This window comes from Trichosurus vulpecula, chromosome 7 (genome assembly GCF_011100635.1).
Source record: "Trichosurus vulpecula isolate mTriVul1 chromosome 7, mTriVul1.pri, whole genome shotgun sequence".
NCBI classification, from domain to species: Eukaryota; Metazoa; Chordata; class Mammalia; order Diprotodontia; family Phalangeridae; genus Trichosurus; species Trichosurus vulpecula.
This window is the reverse complement of record NC_050579.1, coordinates 204285409-204304552: the sequence shown is the minus strand read 5'-3', so window position 1 is coordinate 204304552 and position 19144 is coordinate 204285409. Positions and strand designations below refer to the sequence as shown.

Sequence of the window (19144 nt, the reverse complement as noted above, 5' to 3'; positions counted from 1 at the left end):
AAAACTCATAAAGGGGTTACAAAGAGTAAAATGTGACTGAAGGAACTGAACAACAACACAGGTGGCCAGGGGCAGAGCCAAGATGGTAGAGTGAAAACAAGAACTTGCTTGAGCTCTCCCACAAATCCCTCCAAACACCTGTAGAAAATTACTCTAAACAAATTCTAGAACTACAGAACCTGCGAAATGACAAGAGTGAAACGAGTCTACAATCCAAGACAGCCTGTGTGGTCTCTGGGAAGGGTCTATCACTGGGAGTGGAGTGCAGCCCAGCCTGGGCCACAGCAGGACAGACCAAGCAGAAGCAGACTGGGCGGAGCAGGCCTCAGGGCACTGAATCACTGATATGTGCCAGTGTCCAGACTTCTAAACCCACAAACGCCAAAGACAACTTAGCAGGTCAGTAGGAAAACTCTGTTGGACCTGGGTAAGAGAAGAGTACAGTCCAGCCTCAGTCCCAGGGGTGACAGAGGTAGCTGCAGCAGCGGCAGCAGCAAGTGCTTCCGGAGCTCCAGGCCCACAGATGGTGGGGAGAATCAAGTGGCTGATCAGGGCAGAAGTGCAAGGATCTCTTTGCTGGCACTAAGTCAGAATTCTCTTGTTTTGCCCTCTTTGATCTGAGTCATAGTCCTAGTTGGTGGTCCTGGGGTGAGGAGGAGTGCTGGTGTGGCAGAACTTGTGGTAGCTGTGGAGAGGGAGTCCTCCTGGTAGTTACACTGCAAAAAACAGTGCTTGAGATCACTCACAAACCAGAGCACAGGCCAGGAGAGGAGTAAACACCTCCCATTGGATCATACCATCTCAGAAGAACTGAAAATTTACAGGTGCCTACAAGTAGCTCTGAAAACAGCAATGCAAAACCCCTGAAGCTTGGGACAGAGCACTTTCCACTCTGGAAGCAGAGTTCTACCTTGGCAAAGAGCTCAAAAGTCAAGTGATTGGCTGGGAAAATGAGCAGACAGCATAAAATAACTCAGACTGTAGAATCTTAGTTTGGAGACAAAGAAGATCAAAACATACATCCAGAAGAAGACAATAAAATAAAAGATCCTACATCCAAAGCCTCCAAGAAAAATATGAATTGGTCACAGGCCATGGAAGAGCTTGAAAAGGATTTGGAAAATAAAGTAAGAGAAGTAGAGAAAAAATTGGAAGGAGAAATGAGAGTGATGTAAGAAAATCATGAAAAATGAGTCAACAGCTTGCTAAAGAAGACCCCAAAAAATACAGAAGAAAATAACACCTTAAAAAAATAGACCAACCCAAATGGGAAAAGAAGTACAAAAAGCCAATGAGGAGAAGGATGCCTTAAAAAGCAGAACTGACCAAATGGAAAAGGATGTCCAAAAGATCATTGAAGAAAATAATTCCTTAAAAATTAGAATGGAGCAAATGGAAGCTAATGATGTTATGAAAAATCAAACAATTATAAAACAGAACCAAAAGAATGAAAAAAAATAGAAGACAATGTGAAATTTCTCATTGGAAAACTGACTTGGAAAATAGATCCAGGAGGTATAATTTTTAAATTATTGGACTACCTGAAAGCCATGATCAAAAAAAAAAAGCCTAGCCACCATCTTCAAGAAATTATCAAGGAACTTCCCTGATATTCTTCTTTTTTTCAAAGGGGGAAGGCAGGGCAATTGGGATTAAGTGACTTGCCCAAGGTCATACAGCTAGTAAGTGTGTCAAGTGTCTGAGGTAAAATTTAAACTCAGGTCCTCCTGACTCCAGGGCTGGTGCTCTACTCACTACACCACTAGCTGCCTCTGCCCTGATATTCTAGAACCAGAGGGCAAAATAGAAAGTGAAAGAATCCACCAATTGCCTCTTGAAAAAGATCCCAAAAGGAAAATTCCTAGGAATATTGTAGCCAAATTGCAGAGTTCCCAGGTCAAGGAGAAAATACTGCAAGCAGCCAGAAAGAAACAATTTGAGTATTGTGGAAATATAATCAGGATAACACAAGATCTAACAGCTTATACATTAAGGGATCAAAGGACTTGGAATATGATATTCAGGACCAAGAATCACCTACCCAGCAAAACTGAGTGTAATATTTAAGGGCAAAAATGGATTTTCAATGAAATAGAGGACTTTCAAGCATTCTTGATGAAAAGACCAGGGCTGAATAGAAAATTTGACTTTCAAATACAAAAATAGAGAGAAGCATGAAAAGGTAAACAGAAAAGAGAAATCATAAGGCACTTACTAAAATTGAAGTATTCCTACATGGAAAGATGATATTTGCAACTCATGAGACCTTTCTCAGTATTAGGGTAGTTGAAGGGAATACACACACACACACACACACACACACACACACATGCAGAGAGAGAGAGAGAGACAGAGACAGAGGGCACAGGGTGAGTTGAATATGAAGGGATGATAACTAACAAAATAAAATTAAGGGGTGAGAGAGAAATATATTGGAAGAAGGAGAGAGGGATAGATAGAATGGGGTAAATTATCTAACATAAAAAAGGCAAGAAAAAGCTGTTATAATGGAAAGGAAGAGGGTGTAGGTTAAAGGGAATGAGTGAACCTTAACCTCATCGGATTTGTCTTAAGGAGGGAATAATATACACACTCAATTGAGTATCTTACCCTACAGGAAAGTAGGGGAGTAGGGGATGGGGATGGTGCAGTAGTGAGATTGGGGAAGGGGGTAGTCAAAAGCAAACACTTTTGAAAAGGGACAGGGTCGAAGGAGAAAATTGAATAAATGGGGGACAGGATAGGATGGAGGGAAATATAGTTAGTCTTTCACAACATGACTATTATTGAAGTGTTTTGCATAATGATACATGTGTAACCCCTATTGAATTGCTTGCCTTCTCAAGGAGAGGGTTGGGGAGGGAAGAAGGATTTGGAACTCAGAGTTCTAAAAACAAATGTTAAAAGTTGTTTTTACAAGCAACTGGGAAATAAGATATACAGGCAATAAGGTAAAGAAATCTATCTTGCCCTATAAGAAAGTAAGGGGAAAGGGGATAAGTGGGGGTGAGTGGGGTGATAGAAGGGAGGGCAGACTGGGGAAAGGGGTAATCAGAATACATGCCATCTTGGGGCGGGCAGAGGGTAGAGATGGGGAGAAAATTTGTTACTCAAAATCTTGTGGAAATGAATGTTTAAAACTAAAAATAAATAAATCTTTAAAAAAGATTGAAGGACAAACAGCAAAAAAAAAAAACCAATAACACAAGTGGCACTTGGGGATGAATCCTCCTTTAGACACCTACCAGCTGCTTGACCCTAGAAAACTCATTTTATTTCTCTCAGTCTCATCTGCCTCCTCGGTAAAGTAGGCATAATAATAGTCACCGACCTGTCAAAGTTATGAGTATCAAATGATAAAGTAGGAGCAAAATGTTTTGTAGTGCTTAAAGCACTGGAGAGAAATTACCTATTATCATTTGTATGAGTCCAGCTTTGAGTTCATGATTCAGTTACAGGTTCCTGATACAAAGACATACTTTACAACAAGGTCTTAGGAAAAGAACTCCATGACCCCAGTTGGTGTGGGGTGGCAACTTTAGAAAACCTCTGCTGAAGTGTCAGTTAAGGTACAAAAGGAGAAAGAAGATTATGTCCCCCTACTGTCTAACTAGAGCCATCCATCACCATCTTGATAAATGTGGCCCTATAAAAAGGAGAGGCAGAAAAAAAGAGGTATTGCCTGAGATTTCCTTCACACAAATGCAAAGCTAAAATGCAGGATTTTCAAACGGACCATTATGTGGAGGGCATGGGGAGGGAGGACGGGAAAAAGGCAGTCTGGTTTTATTGAGACATTTGCAAACTACTAAAGAGATAAAAAAAAAATGTTAGAGTAAATTCCTAGTCATTAAAACACTGGTAACAACTTAGAATTTCAGAGGTCCAGGTATAGTGCTAGCCCAGGCAGTAATGCTTCAAAAGCCAAATCTGTCAGTGGCAACCCTGTACTACACATCTGTCTTCTTCTCTGAAACTTTCATAGGACCCTCTTGTCCCCCTCCAGGTGCCCAATACCCTCATGCTACCGCTATTCCTTCTTCTCCTCTCATCCCCCCATCTCCCTCCAACCTGTTCTTAAATTCTTCATTCATACAAAAAGTTAAATTAATTTTTGGTGAATAAACATTAATGAATAATAGTAAGTCATAATATCACTTTCTGCCTATGGGACTTCTAAGAGGGATAAACATTCAGGGGAAAGGGACGAAAGTGTGATGGTAGTCTTCCAAGTAGTAGTCACTTGACTGGAATGAGGAAGGTCCTTGGGAACACTCCTAAAATAACACAAGTGGTTGCCTACTACAGTTGCCTACTACACCTACTCGTTAGTCTGGTTCTGGCCAGATAAATTCTTCATTATTATGAAATTAGAATGAATTCTCGATTATTGATGCTAATAAGAGAAGTAAGATATGTGTGGTACGAGGGAATAGATAATTTAAAAATCATCTTCTATTTGCCTTTGTAATACATTCAGACAAATTTTCACACATACATTCTCACCCCTTTCTGTGTCTGGCCTGGAGTGGATCATTAAGGGAGTGTAGGTTTGAGATCACTGTGGATAATCCACAAACTAGAAAATCAAGAGTCAATTGAATGGTCATAGGTCCCTTATGCCTGAAAAAAAAATGTCCAAGCCTATTACCAGTAGCTACCTTTCATTAATATTGAAGGTGATAGTATCTGTATCATCTCCAATTCTATCTACCTGCATATCACAAGCATATGAAATGTGTTTTAGTTTTCTTTGTATTTTCCCAAGAACCCAGTGTTTTTCACTCATTGGCTGGGTTTTTTTTACATCTGGCCAAAGCTGCAAAATTGTCCAAGAATGAACAACTGTAGGGAAAGGGGTAGGGGTTGAGGGTGAGGAACATGCCAAAGTAAAGTACCAATACACTTTAACCCAGAACCTCCTCAACATCATATACTTTAGTTACTTAGTTAAAATACACTTGGGATCTACCAGGCTTTTTGGGGGGGGTGGGGAGCAGGGTGATGAAGAATACCTAGCCATCTCCCACTCATAATTTGTGTCACTAACCTAAAATGGACATTAAAATAAGCAGAGAGCATGAGTTTGAGTGTGGGCAGACAGAAGTCTTGGAGGATGACCAAATGAAATATATTTAGGGTCAAGAACATGCTGAGCTATTAATATGGGGAAGTTAAGATGGTCAAGTAAACTCAAGGCAGTATGTTTATAGATATTTGCTTGCTGGAACCTTGGGAGCCAAGATTTTGACACTTGTCTGCCAAGAGTCAGATGCTTAGTAACTGTGTGACCCGGGCAAATCACTTAACCTCTTAGTCTCAGTTATCTCACCTGGAAAATGGGTGTAATAGTAGAATCTACAGCATAGAGTTCTTGGAGAATCAAATGAAATAATGTACTTAAGATCTTTGCAAACCCTAAAATACTGTATGAATTTAATTTTATTGTTGTCATTGTTATTGTGTCTTGTATGTGCCTACTGAGGGCAGAGACTGTCTTTCTTTGTACCACTAGCGCTTCCAACAATGCCTGATACAGAGTAAACACTTAATGAATGCTTCTGATTGGTTGATTTTTTACTATTCCTATTCAGAGCAAGAAAGACTTGGGTTCAATTCCTGGTTTTGGTACTTACTAGCTCTGTGATTGTGAGCCAATGACTTAATCTCCTCAGAGGCTTGGGCAATTCCCCAAGGCTTCTATGATGTGGATGGCTTGTAGCTTAGGTGCTCCACCAATGAAATCACAGATCCTTAAAGTACTGATGCATCCAATCAGAAATTAACAGGAGCAAGTGAATTGATTGCTGATTCCAGATCTGTTAAAAGTTGATGAGCTGCATGGTGTTTTGTGTCCAAGATGTGGTTTTCAGGTTTATAATCGTGTTTGGAAAACACTCCTTCTACCAGAAAGTAAGAATAAAGGCCATGTGATATCATTAGCTACACATTCTACATAGAAAGCTTGAGTGGCACCAGGGAGCAGCGGATAGTCAGATGTCCAAGCAAATTTTTATTAGCAACAGAAGTGAGAATAACACAGTACAGATGATGAAACCCATTTCCCTCCTCTTGGTAGTAAGATGGTTGAATATTGCCTATGCTGTAAATTCTAAGTTGCTTTATCTAAAAGTTTTACTTAATTGTTTTTTCTTAAAATGGAGAACCCAGTGTTATGGGGGGGTGGGGTACAATAATACTGGGAAATAACTGTGAAGAAAATAATAATAATAATAAAGGGAATAGATAGATAGATAAAATAAAATAAAATAAAACAGAGGGTTCTGATTGGACGGCCAGAAGCTGAGAGTTCCTCCCAGAACCTCCACTTAAGAAGGGTGACCAGGCCAGCTGTTTTTTCATTTTCCACCAGCTGCACTCCTTTGGACTATTCCATCATTCCCCTTTGCACATAGTAGGCACTTAACAAATGTTTATTAACGGATTTTTAAAGAAGTGGAGATAATCATTAGCACCATGACTATGACTGTTTTGCTAAAAGACCAGGCAGCTCCTGTTCAAGAGGGAACCTTCCTTGTCCTTGAATTGAATACAGTACCATTAGAAATCTTCTGTAAAGAGGGGGATAATTTTCTCAATAAGACTACAACTTACCAATGGGTCTAGCTCTCTGAGAACTGCATATGGGAGATAGAGCCTTTCTAGGAGAACACTGATCTTCTCTTTTTACGTCTCCTCATGGGAGGAGAAAGAAAATTGAATGGGGACCATTTGCCTTGCCTTACGTCACTGTCTCCACCAGCCCAATTCCAAAGTTCAATACTGGAAATGAACATTAAATGGGTCAAAGAGAAGACTCAGGGGAGTTGACAGCTATCTTCAAGAATCTTAAAGTCTTTCTTGTGGAAGAGGAATTTGACTTGTTCTTTGTGGCCCCAGAAAGAAAAACAAGGAAATGTGGTTGGAAAAAGGCCATTTATAAACACCAATATATAGGGGTGGGGAGGAGCTTTATGATGATTAAAGCTGACTAAAGGTGAAACAGGCTGTCTTGGAAGGTAGTTATGGTTCTCATCATTGTAGGTCTACTAAAAAAAAAAAGGCTGAATGACCACTTATCACAACTACCATCACAATAGCAATCTAGTTATAGTAGGTTTTTTTTAAAGTGAGTTTAACCAAATGTGCATTGAGATCCCTTCTTACTCTGAAATTATGGGACAGTATGCTCCTGTAGAATGGTCCTGGGATGCTAGTGGGAAAAGAAGTCAAATTACCATTTTTATGAAAGATCATTAGTTTTCTCTATTATCAGTTGCCTCTTCCTGTTCAATAGGAGTCTAGTTAATGGCCTGAAAGAGTTAATGCTTCCAACACTGCTAAAATGTTCCTGTTCTACCAATGGTGGGATGTGGTGCTGTTGACACATGTTTAATGGAGCTTTTAAAAAGCCATTTTGGGAGGAGGGGGAAAGAAGGGGAAAAAAGTAAAAAGTACACAGCAGAGACCAAAAAAAAAATCAAGGAAGCAAAGAAAAGCTGAGCAGCTTTGAAAACAATGTATAGTATTTATTACACACACACACACATACATGCACGCACATACACGTATATATATACATATATATGTATATATATATTCTTGAAATGGAAATGTATTGTTTTATACTGAATCCTCTCTTATGGTCTTCTGTGTACATGGCAAGATTTTTTTTCTTTTCTCATTGTGTATTTAAGTGTAAAAAGTAAGAAGTACACAGCAGAGATCAAAAAAAAACATCAAGGAAGCAAAGAAAAGCTGAGCAGCTTTGAAAACAATGTATAGTATTTATTACACACACACACACACACACACACATACATGCACGCACATACACATATATATACATATATATGTATATATATATATATTCTTGAAATGGAAATGTATTGTTTTATACTGAATCCTCTCTTATGGTCTGCTATGTACATGGCAAGATTTTTTTTCTTTTCTCATTGTGTATTTAAGTGTAAAGTTTTAAAATTTACTAAAAATAAATAAGCCATTTGGCTAGGGGTTTTCACATCAAACAAAAGTTATGTGTAAAGTCCAAAATACAAAAAAAAAAGTTTGCAAGACGTTTTAAAACATCTAACACTAGATAAGTGATGTCTGTTGTAAATCTACCACACCACCAAAACCACTACTACCTCTTTCTAGTTCTGGAGCCAAAATCAAATAAATCTGTCATTGTACCTGGAAAGAGTGTGTCAATCTACTCTCCTATGGCTACCCTTCCCATCCCTGTTACTTTCCACACCAAAATATCTCTCCCTGGACACCACTCTCCCTTTTAGAATATAAGGTCCTTGAGAGCAGGAACTATCACCTTTGCTTTTTACATTATCCCTAGTACTTATCAAAGTGCTTAGCACATAGTAAGTCCTTAATAAACTGTTCTGCATTCACTTAGTCCATCATTTGTTTCAGCTATTTCCACTCTTCAGCATCTCACTTCTAAAACTCAGTGATTTTTTTTGTACATTGATCTTCATGTTCTGATTTTAGGAAAGAGTCCTGTGTAGATTTTATCACCATTTATTTTTATGGTTCCAGAATTTTCCATTTTCCCCATAATTATACCCACAACCCTTCTGACTGATATCTTTCTCAAAGATTTACATCTCGGTTTACGTCACAAATCTTTTCCCCATAGGGATTCTATGAGAAGAGATCCTGGCCTGACTGCCCTAGGTTACTTTAGTATAGAAAAGGGAAAAAAAGGAATGAGAAAAGCTGGAAATTGATTGTGCTGATGTTCTGAATAGAACTGTGAGCTCCAATTTGGTGTGACTAATTAGCCACAGCTCTTCAAGAATTGGTGCAAATGTCACAGGGTTTATAATGTCAACATTTCATTTTCACAAAAAAATTCAACTTGATAGCATAAAACCAGGAAAAGCTAAGTGGTCACAGCAGCTATCTCGCAAATTAGACAAAGGTCACTTGGTGTTTTAACGAACAGTGCTCTTAATTAATGAGAAAACAACTAGAACATGGGCTATTTGGCATTGAAGCATCTTACAAAAATCAATCAATTTTGACTTAATGCCACTTTAGGAAACAGAAGAATAACATAACTCACCAAGACTAGTTTGAAATCCCTAGACATGTGGAAAAGCTATTTCTAGAGTTTGTTAAATGAGTACTTTTGTATCTTTAATATCCAAAAGATAGGGTTAATGGCTTGATCATTGTCCTAGGAAGCGATAGACATGAATATTATTCACATCTTTCTCACTGAATCTTGGTTTTATTAATTTCTGTGTCTTTTTTCCTTACTTCTACACCAAGGACAGGAAATATGTTTCTCATGGTATGTTATAAGGATTAATGAGAGAGGGAGCACATTTAGAAGTCTAACGTGGTATAGCACACAGAGCCCTGGAGTCAGTATGAAAAGGCCTCTCTGTCAAGGCTGCTTACTAATCATGTGAATTTCATCCATTCATTCACTTCTAATCCTGTTTCCTCTTCTGTAAAATGGGGGTGATGCTGCATCTAATGCTCCTTACCTCACAGAGTTGTAAGAATCGAACAGAATAATGTATGTTAAATATTTTTAATTGCGAAACAGGATGTACGTATTACTTTAGACAATAAGTATATTGTGGGTAGTATTTCAGTATTGATAAAAAAAAGTGAATCATTGGGCTTCTGAGAGCTACAGCAGGTAAGTAGCAAAAATTAGTTATAGTATTACTTTCTTTACATTACACCTTTCTTCTGAGGAAGCATCGAATCTTATTTCACATGGCCTTTTTCTACCTTCTTAAGAAAAGAGTGAACGTTTCTTTATAGGTAGAAACTAAGACAAGGATGGAGTAGCCAGGTAGCACAGTGGATAGAGAGCCAAGCCTAGACTAAGAAAGTTGTTATTATTAGTTGTTTTCAGTCATGTCCTACTCTTTGTGGTCCCATTTGGCATTTTCTTGGCAAGGATACTGGAGTGGTGGTTTGCCATTTCCTTCTCCAGCTCATTTTACAGAGTAACAAACTAAGACAAACAGGGTTAAGTGACTTGCCCAGAGTCACACAGCTACTTGGTGTCTGCAGCCAGATTTGAATTCAGAAAAAAGTCTTCCTCATTCCAGACCTGGTGCTCTATCCAATGTACCACAGTAAGGATGACCTGAGTTCAAATTGAGCCTTGGACATTTACTAGGTGTGTGACCCTGGTCAAATCACTTAATTTTCTTTGCCTCAGTTTCCTCATCTGTAAAATGAGCTAGAGAAGGAAATGGCAAACCACTCCAGTGTCTTTGCCAAGAAAACCCCAAATGGGGTAAGGAGGAGTTGGGTAGGACTGAAACAACTGAACAACAGCAACAACAAAGACAAGGAAAATTAACCAACTTCACAAGAGACCTATAGTTAAAGAGTGGCAAAATCAAAAACTATTACATACCTGACTGTAAGGTTCAAAATGAATAGAACTATCCCTAGCACAAATTGTTTAAATCAAGTATAGAGACTCCAGAATACAATTTAGCTGTGGTGTAGTGGAAAGAGCTCTGAACTAAAGTCAGAACACTTGGGCTCAAATCCCAGCTCTAACACTGTGTGACCTTAGGTAAGTGTGCCTCATATCTCTATCTAAAAAATGGGAAAGATAATAATAATACATTTACTTAGCACTTTGAAAATTATAAAGCACTATATCTGTCTATTATTACTAATCATATTATTAGCCTTAATAGTAAATAAACAGGTTTCACTACCAAAGAAAGATTTATGATAATATTTAAAAATGAAATGAAGCATCAAATAGTCTTTGATACATAGTGTTTTGGGAAATATAAGTAAGTCACTTAAATCCTCAGTGCCCTAGGCAAATCTCTAGGTTTTACCATTGTGCCTTTCCCTTCACTTGGGAGCCAATGGTCAAGTTTGCCCCTAGGGTGTGCAGCACACCTCAGTATACTGGGCCCATACTCTCTTCATCCCTGTAGAGACCATCATGTCTAGTAGTTTGAATTAATCAGTGGAAATAAACAGCAAAACTGATGAATTAGACCTCTAACTGCTAGTGATTAAGGGAGGAACAAGACAAGTCTCAATCAGCCTGTGATCTGTTTCCCTTATAGGATATAGACCTGGAAAGGATCTTAGAGATTACCCACCTCAGGGATTCTTAACCGGAATCCACAGATAGATTTCATGTGGTCTATGAACTTAGATGGGAAAAAAGTTACATCTTTATTTTCACTGACTGCTAACTGAAATTTAGCATTTCCTTAAATTATTTTTAAAACATTATTATCATAAGCAGCCAATAGGCTTCACTAGAATGCCAAAGAGTATTGTGTGGCACACACACGAAAAAAAAAAGGTTGAGTCCCTGATATTTCCTATCCCTATCCCCTCATTATGCAGATTAAGAAACTGAAACCCGGAGGGTTAAATATCTCATACAAGGCTATACATGAATACATGAATACAAGGCTATACATGAATTTGAATCCATGTCTTCTGACTCTAAATACTGGTTTGTTAAATATCTCATACAAGGCTATACATGAATACATGAATACAAGGCTATACATGAATTTGAATCCATGTCTTCTGACTCTAAATACTGGTTTGTCTTCTGTACAATGCTTATTTCTGCTAGGTAATAGTTAATAGAAAAGTAATATGAAATATCACTCTCTAGTCTTCGTGTAATAAAATTTATATAGTGAAATTCATAATCTCTAATTTTTGGTCTTAAAAAATGATGCAAATACCACATTTGGTTTTAGGAAGGATAACACTACTAATTTATATGTCAAGACAGATTGTCCCTTTCTACAATATACAAAGTATTTCCCCTTGCCTATAGGCAAGGTTTGAAAAATACACCCTCTGTGTTTTTCTGTCCCCTGGAGTCTCATAATACTAGTAAGATCAATAGCCAAGTCCAGTCTATCATGTTAATTTTAGATTCTTTCATTTAGTTGGTTCTTCTCAAAACTTCTCTTTACTAATTTTGTTACCCTGGACAAGTCACTTGTCTGGAATTCAGTTTCTTCAACTGTTAAAAGAAGAGGTGATGACACAAAACAGAGAAAGAAAATTATAGACAAATTTCCCTAATGAATAATGATGAAAAAATTTTAAATAAAATATTAGCAAAAAGATTGCAGCAACTTATCACAAGAAAAATACACTACGACCAGGTAGGATTTATTCCAGGAATGCAAGGCTGGTTCAATATTAGGAAAACTATCAGCATAATTGATTATATCAACAACAAAACTAGCAGAAACCATATGATCATTTCAATAGATGCAGAAAAAGCTTTTGACAAAATACAACACCCATTCCTATTGAAAACATTAGAAAGCACAGGAATAAATGGAGCCTTCCTTAAAATTATAAATAGCATCTACCTAAAACCATCAACAAGCATTATCTGTAATGGGGATAAGCTAGATGCATTCCCAATAAGATCAGGGGTGAAAAAAGGATGTCCATTATCACCCCTATTATTCAATCTGGTACTAGAAACGTTAGCTGTAGCAATAAGAGAAGAAAAAGAAATTGAAGGAATTAGAATAGGCAAAGAAGAAACTAAATTATCACTTTTGCAGATAATATGATGATTTACTTAGAGAATCCTAGAGAATCAAGTAAAAACTACTTGAAATAATAAAAAAATTTAGCAAAGTTACAGGATATAAAATAAATCCATATAAATCCTCGGCATTCCTATACATTACTAACAAAGCCCAACAGCAAGAAATAGAAAGAGAAATTCCATTTAAAGTTACTGTAGACACTATAAAATATTTGGGAGTCTATCTGCCAAGACAAACCCAGGGCCTATATGAACATAATTATGAAACACTTTTCATGCGAATAAAGTCAGATCTAAATAAATGAAAAAATATCAGTTGCTCATGGTTAGGCCAAGTTAATATAATAAAAATGACCATTTTACCTAAATTAATTTATTTATTCAGCACCATACCAATTGAACTACCAAAAAATTATTTTACAGAGCTGGATAAAATAATAACAGAATTCATCTGGAAGAACAAGAGGTCTAGAATATCTAGGGAATTAATGATAAGAAATGCTAGGGAAGGTGGCCTAGCCATACCAGATATTAAACTGTACTATAAAGCAGCAGTCATCAAAACTACCTGGTACTGGCTAAGAAACAGAGTCGTGAATCAGTGGAATAGGTTAGGCACACAAGACGCAATAGCCAACAACTGTAGCTATCTGCTCTTTGGTAAACCCAAAGCATTCAGCTTCTGGGCTAAGAATTCACTATTTCACAAAAACTGCTGAGAAAATTGGAAAATGGTAGGGCAGAAACTGGGCGTAGACCAATATCTTATACCATATACTAAAATAAAGTCAAAATGGGTTCATGATTTAGGAATAAAAGCTGATACTCTAAGCAGTTTGGGAGAGCAAGGAATAGTTTACCTATCAGATTTATGGGAAAGCAAAGAATTCATGACACAAGAGATAGAGAGCATTACAAAATGCAAAATGGATAATTTTGATTATGTTAAATTGAAAAATTTTGTATAAAAAAGCCAATGCAATAAAGATTAGGAGGGAAGCAGAAAATTGGGAGAAAATCTTTACAACTAGTATCTCTGATAAAGGCCTCATCTCTAAAATATACAGGGAACTGAACCAAATTTATAGAAATACAAGTTATTCCCCAGTTGAGAAATGGTCAAAGGATATGAACAGGCAGTTTTCAGAGGAAAAAATTAAAGATATCTATAGGCATATGAAAAAATGCTCAAAATCACTACTGATTAGAAAAATGCAAATCAAAACAACTCTTAGGTACCACATCTCTCCTGTCAGATTGGCTAAAATGACAAAACAGAAAAATGATAAATGCTAGAGAGGATGTAGGAAAATTGGAACACTGTTACATTGATGGTGGAGTTGTGAACTTGTCCAGCCATTCTGGAGAGCAGTTTGGAACTGTGCCCAAAGGGCTATAAAAATGTTCATACCCTTTGATGCAGCAATACCACTTCTGGGGTTGTATCCCAAAGAGATCACACAAGTGGGAAAAGGACCCATATGTACAAAAATATTTATAGCGGCTCTTTTTGTAGTAGAAGAGAATTGGAAATCAAGGGGATGCCCATCAATTGAGGAATGGCTGAACAAGTTGTGGTATATGAATGTAATGGAATGCTATTGTGGTATAAGAAATGGGGAAGATACGGACTTCATAACAACCTGGAAAAACCTACACAATATAATACTGAGTGAGTGGAGCAGAACTAGGAGAACACTATACACAACCACAGATATATGGATTCTGTAATGACGAACCTTGATAGACTTCACTCTTCTCAGCAATACAAGGTTCAAAGACAACTCCAAAGGACTCATGATGGAGAGAGCTATCTACATCCAGAGAAAGAACTATGGAGTCTGAATGCAGATTGGGGCAAACTGTTTGCTCTCCTTTTTTTTTCTTTTGTTTTTTTTCTCTTTTGTTTTTGGTTTTGTTTTTGTTTTTTTTTTTGTTTGTTTTGTTTTGTTTTGTTTCTTCTTTCTCATGATTCATTCCATTGGTCATAGCTCTTCTTTACAACTTGACTATTGTGTAAATAAGTTTAAAGCAAAGTTATATGTAGAAGATATATAGGATTCAATGCCATCTTGGGGGGGGGAGAAAATCTAGAACTCAAAATTATGTGGAACTGAGTGTTGTAAACTAAAAATAAAAAATCTTAATAAAAAAAATTTTTAAAAAAGGAAAAAAAAGAAGAGTTGAAACTTAATGGCTTTCTAACCCTATGATCCTATGATCCTATGACCCCATAACCACATAATTGAAGATTCTCTTATATCATGTATGCATCAACGACTTAACTTTTTGTACTATTGCCACCATCTTTCATCAGTAACTCAAGATGTTTCCATTTCACAAGCAAGAGGGCATTTTCTGTGTACCCTCTTCAGCATAAGGGAAGCATCAGGCTTGTCATTAATTCCATGTGTTTATATGTATCACTAATCACTATTTATATTATTATTGCTAGTGGGAATAGTGGTAGTAGTCAATGCAGTAGTAGTCAAAGTAGTTATAATAATAGTAGTCATAGTATTTGAAGTAGTAGTAGCAATAGTTCAAATAGTTATAACAGTAGTAGTCAAGGTAGTTATGGTACTAGTTGAAGCAGTTATGATAGTAGGAGAAGTAGTAGTAGTTGTAACAGTAATAGTAGTCAAAGTAGTTATAGTAATAGTGATTGAAGTAGTTATAATAGTAGTAGTAGCAGGAGTTGGAGTTGTAGTAGTAGTAGTAGTAGTAGTTGAAATAGTTATCATAATAGTAGTAATAGTTGAAATAGTTATCATGATAGTAGTAGTAGTTGAAATAGTTATCATGATAGTAGTAGTAGTTGAAGTAGTTATAATAGTACTAATAGTAGCAGTAATAGAGGTAGTTAGTAGCAGCAGCAGCATTTTTATAGTGCTTTAAAGTTAGCCAAACATATTGCATACATTATCGCATTTGATCATCAAAATAACTCTGTGAGATCAGTGCTATGATTATCCCCACTTTACAGATAAGGAAACTAAGACTGAGAGAGGTCAAGTGGTTTGCCCAGGGTGACACAGATAGTAAAAATCTGAGGTGGCATTTGAACTCCAAACTTTCTGACTCCATCTATTGTTACTACCACATAGGGAGAAAAGAATTGGGGTCACTCTGATTTTTTTTGTTTTGTTTTAAGAGTGCCATGAAATAGCAAAGAACCAGTTTTGATCAACATAGCACTTGTTCCCTTGCTAATCAGTACAACAAGTTAATTATGTTATTGTTGACAGGAAAAAGCTTTTACCTTCCAAATGTAATTTTGGCCTTTTATTCTATGACAAGCCACTTAATGAGCCGGTTTGAGTTTGCCTTTTTCCCTGGGTTAATTCCCAACTCTTCCTAAATGACTCCAGAGTCATGGATCCATAACCATGATGTTATCATGCCTCAAAGAGGGGCAACAAGCTAACTTATCAATGGGTACCAAGTTCTTGGGATTTGATTTCTCCTCTCCTACAAGAGATGTGTACTACAAATGAATGTCCACAGTTTCATGGTCTGCTGTTTTATAAAAACATGATTAAATTATGAAGAAAGGGATTAAACTGTGGTTTCATTAATACAGGGAACTCTCAAGTGAGAAATTCCTTTACCAAATCAGGTTGGCACTTCCTCTGCAACGTAGAGTAGTGAGAAAGTTGACTAGAGCAAGGCGAGGTTAAGTTATTTCCTCAGGGTCACACAGCCAGTATGCGACAGAGGCAAGGCTTGAACCCAGGACTATCCTGGCTCCTAGGCCAGCTCTCAATCCACAGCACCATGCTGCCTCATTTAAAACTATAAAAAAGGAACAAAATTAATATGTAAAGGTTTGCTTCCCGACTAAGCAGGTCAACCTCACAAGCTTGAGGATTTTCTCTCTCTCTCTCTCTCTCTCTCTCTCTCTCTCTCTCTCTCTCTCTCTCTCTCTCTCTCTCTCTCTGTCTGTCTCTGTGTGTGTTTTTCCCTCTCATGTATTGAAATGAAAATGTTTTCTAACCAATATATATATATACTTGAAATTAGATTCCTGGTTTTAAATTCATACCTTCTGCATTACTAGGTAGCTAATATAAAGCCAACTACTCCTCCATATGGATTGGACAGGATATGACAGTTATTTATCTTATATATCTGGAATTAGATCAGATCCCTAAAATGTAAAGACTTGAAGAGGAACAATATTTTGTTGCATGTATGTGTTGTTGCTCAGTCGTGTCCAATCTTTCATGACCCCATTTGGGATTTTCTTAGCAAAGATACTGGAATGGTTTGCCATTTTCTTCTTCAATCAATCTAGTGGGTCCATTTTGTCAGGCGATCAGAGGTTAAGTGGCTTGCCCAAAGTCACACAGCTAGAAAGTGTCTGAAGCTGGATTTGAACTCAAGTCTTCCTGACTCCAGGCCCAGTGCTCTATCCACTGAGCCACCAGCTGCCACGTATGCATGAGAATCTTGTTTTGTTGTAGTTTGATTCGGAAAAGAGAAATAAAACTAGCATGATATAGTAGGAAAAAATCTTGGTGCAATGTAATAGAAAAAGTCAGAACCCCTGGATTTGAATCTCAGCACTATCATTAGTTTTCTCGAGACCTTGGGTAAGTCATTGCCCACTCTGGGCCTCAGTTTGAGAAGTTTGGACTAGATGACGTCCAAGGTCCAGTAAAAATTAAGAGTTTCAGGTGATGACTGTACATGTCCAGAGCTAACCAAAAGCCTGCTAGCTTCCTCTGAAATGCCTACCACAAATATGTTTCTTTATTTGTCCTTTTTATAGGAGTTTGTGATGATTGTCGTCTTTGGTTTGGAGTTCATCATCCGTATCTGGTCAGCTGGTTGCTGCTGTCGCTACAGAGGATGGCAAGGAAGATTGCGATTTGCCAGAAAACCATTCTGTGTTATAGGTGAGCATCAAAACAATGATACAGACCAGAAACAATAGCACCAAATCCTTTTCTGGGTCTCCCATATTGATGCAGGTGAAATTGATACAGTGCTTCAGGGATGATCTAAACTGAGCATTGCTTTCAATATGTACCAGCATTCCTCTTTACTGTGATAAATGACACAGTACTCTACTTGGGTGGGTAAATGTCTAACAGTCACAAAAATGCCCATCAATGAGCACCATGGAAATATCACATTCAAAGGATTTCACTGACACAAAAGAACATGTTTGTGATTGGTTAGCTGGCTTGGATTTTTTTTTAAGGATACACAGGGCTGGAGAGAAATTATCAGTTTCTAGATAACCCTAAGTCGTCATAACTACTTTCACATAGTCCCTCACCAACCAACCCTGTCGGTCTGGAAACCTAAAATGTGATGACCTGTACCAAAAGTCACAGTGCACATTTCTGTTGTTAAAGACCTTTGAGAAATATGGAGTGGGGGCTTACTTGTTTAGACAAGGAAGACTTGGTTTAAAGTCATCTCAGACTTTTGCTCTGAAGCTACTTTCCCAACACCCACACTGGCAGAGTAGGTCCCCAGGGGCAACTACTACATATCCCCTCAAGGCACTAAGGGTATCCCTTAGAACAGTTGAGGGGGCTCGGGGTAGAGAGAATGTCTTTCTAATACTATAGCTCACAAGCCCCTACCAGTGTGTCTCACATTTTATTATTTGACAGTCAATTAGTGAGTAAGACTTAATTAGTTTTTAGTGTTTTTTGAACCCTGGGGACATACACCATGGATTTTCCCAGACCAAGCTAATACAATCAGCCCCAGGCAAGATGTAGTGGTTCCTGTCTTCTACTTACTAACACAGGCAGATTCAAAGATTGTCCAGCAGAAGTATTATTTGTCTCACTCTAGTTTTATTTTGGGGGCTGATAGATGGCCCAGTGGATACAGTGCTGAGCCTGGAGTCAGGAAGGTTCATCTTCCTGAGTTCACATCTGCCCTCAGACTCTTACTAGCTGGGTGATGCTGGGCAAGTCACTCAACCCTGTTTGCCTCAGTTTCCCCATTTGTAAATTCACCTAGAGAATAAAATGGCAAACCCCTCCAGTAATCTTTGCCAAGCAAACCCCAAACGGGGTCACGAAGAGTCAGGCACAGCTGAAATGATTAAATAACAACAGTTCCATTTCAGACTTTGCGAAGGTGTGTGTACAGTGTTTGCTAAGTGCTTCCTCGGTGTAAGCAGACCAACACCGAATCTGCGCCCAACAAGGGTGCTCAGAATCCTTTCTACTCAGATACCAGCATAAAGTGGCATAATGTCAGATGTCATTACTGATGATACAAATAGCATGGCTCCCACACCAACAATGAACTTAGGACAAGTATCCTATCCCCTGCATGATTTATCAAAGACTGAGTTTTCCTTCATTCTCTCTGATCTTTCTCCATCTCAATTTTCATACTGAAGTTCAAACCAAAATCGACTGTGAGGACTGCAGCATTGTTTGGGCCTCTTCTTCCGTCATTACCGTAATTGACACTTTCCCTTTTTTTTTTTCTTAAATATTAAGTATCAAGGGTCACGTGACTCCTAACTACAAAAGTCTCGTGACCTCTAACAAAGACACATAATGAGATCTTAGACCTCAAAGAGCATCTAGTTCAATGTGCTAA

The 19144-nt window shown here is 37.8% G+C and overlaps 1 protein-coding gene across 1 annotated transcript in view; it reads left to right on the top strand.

Annotated features, from left to right (window-relative positions):
- The window catches only part of KCNQ5 (potassium voltage-gated channel subfamily Q member 5), a 715330-nt gene that overhangs the window by 521551 nt on the left and 174635 nt on the right, over positions 1–19144 (top strand). Inside the window, exon 3 of the mRNA XM_036768782.1 lies at positions 17337–17463. Within this exon, the coding sequence (XP_036624677.1) occupies positions 17337–17463 (127 nt within the window). The remainder of the gene's footprint in view (positions 1–17336; positions 17464–19144) is intronic.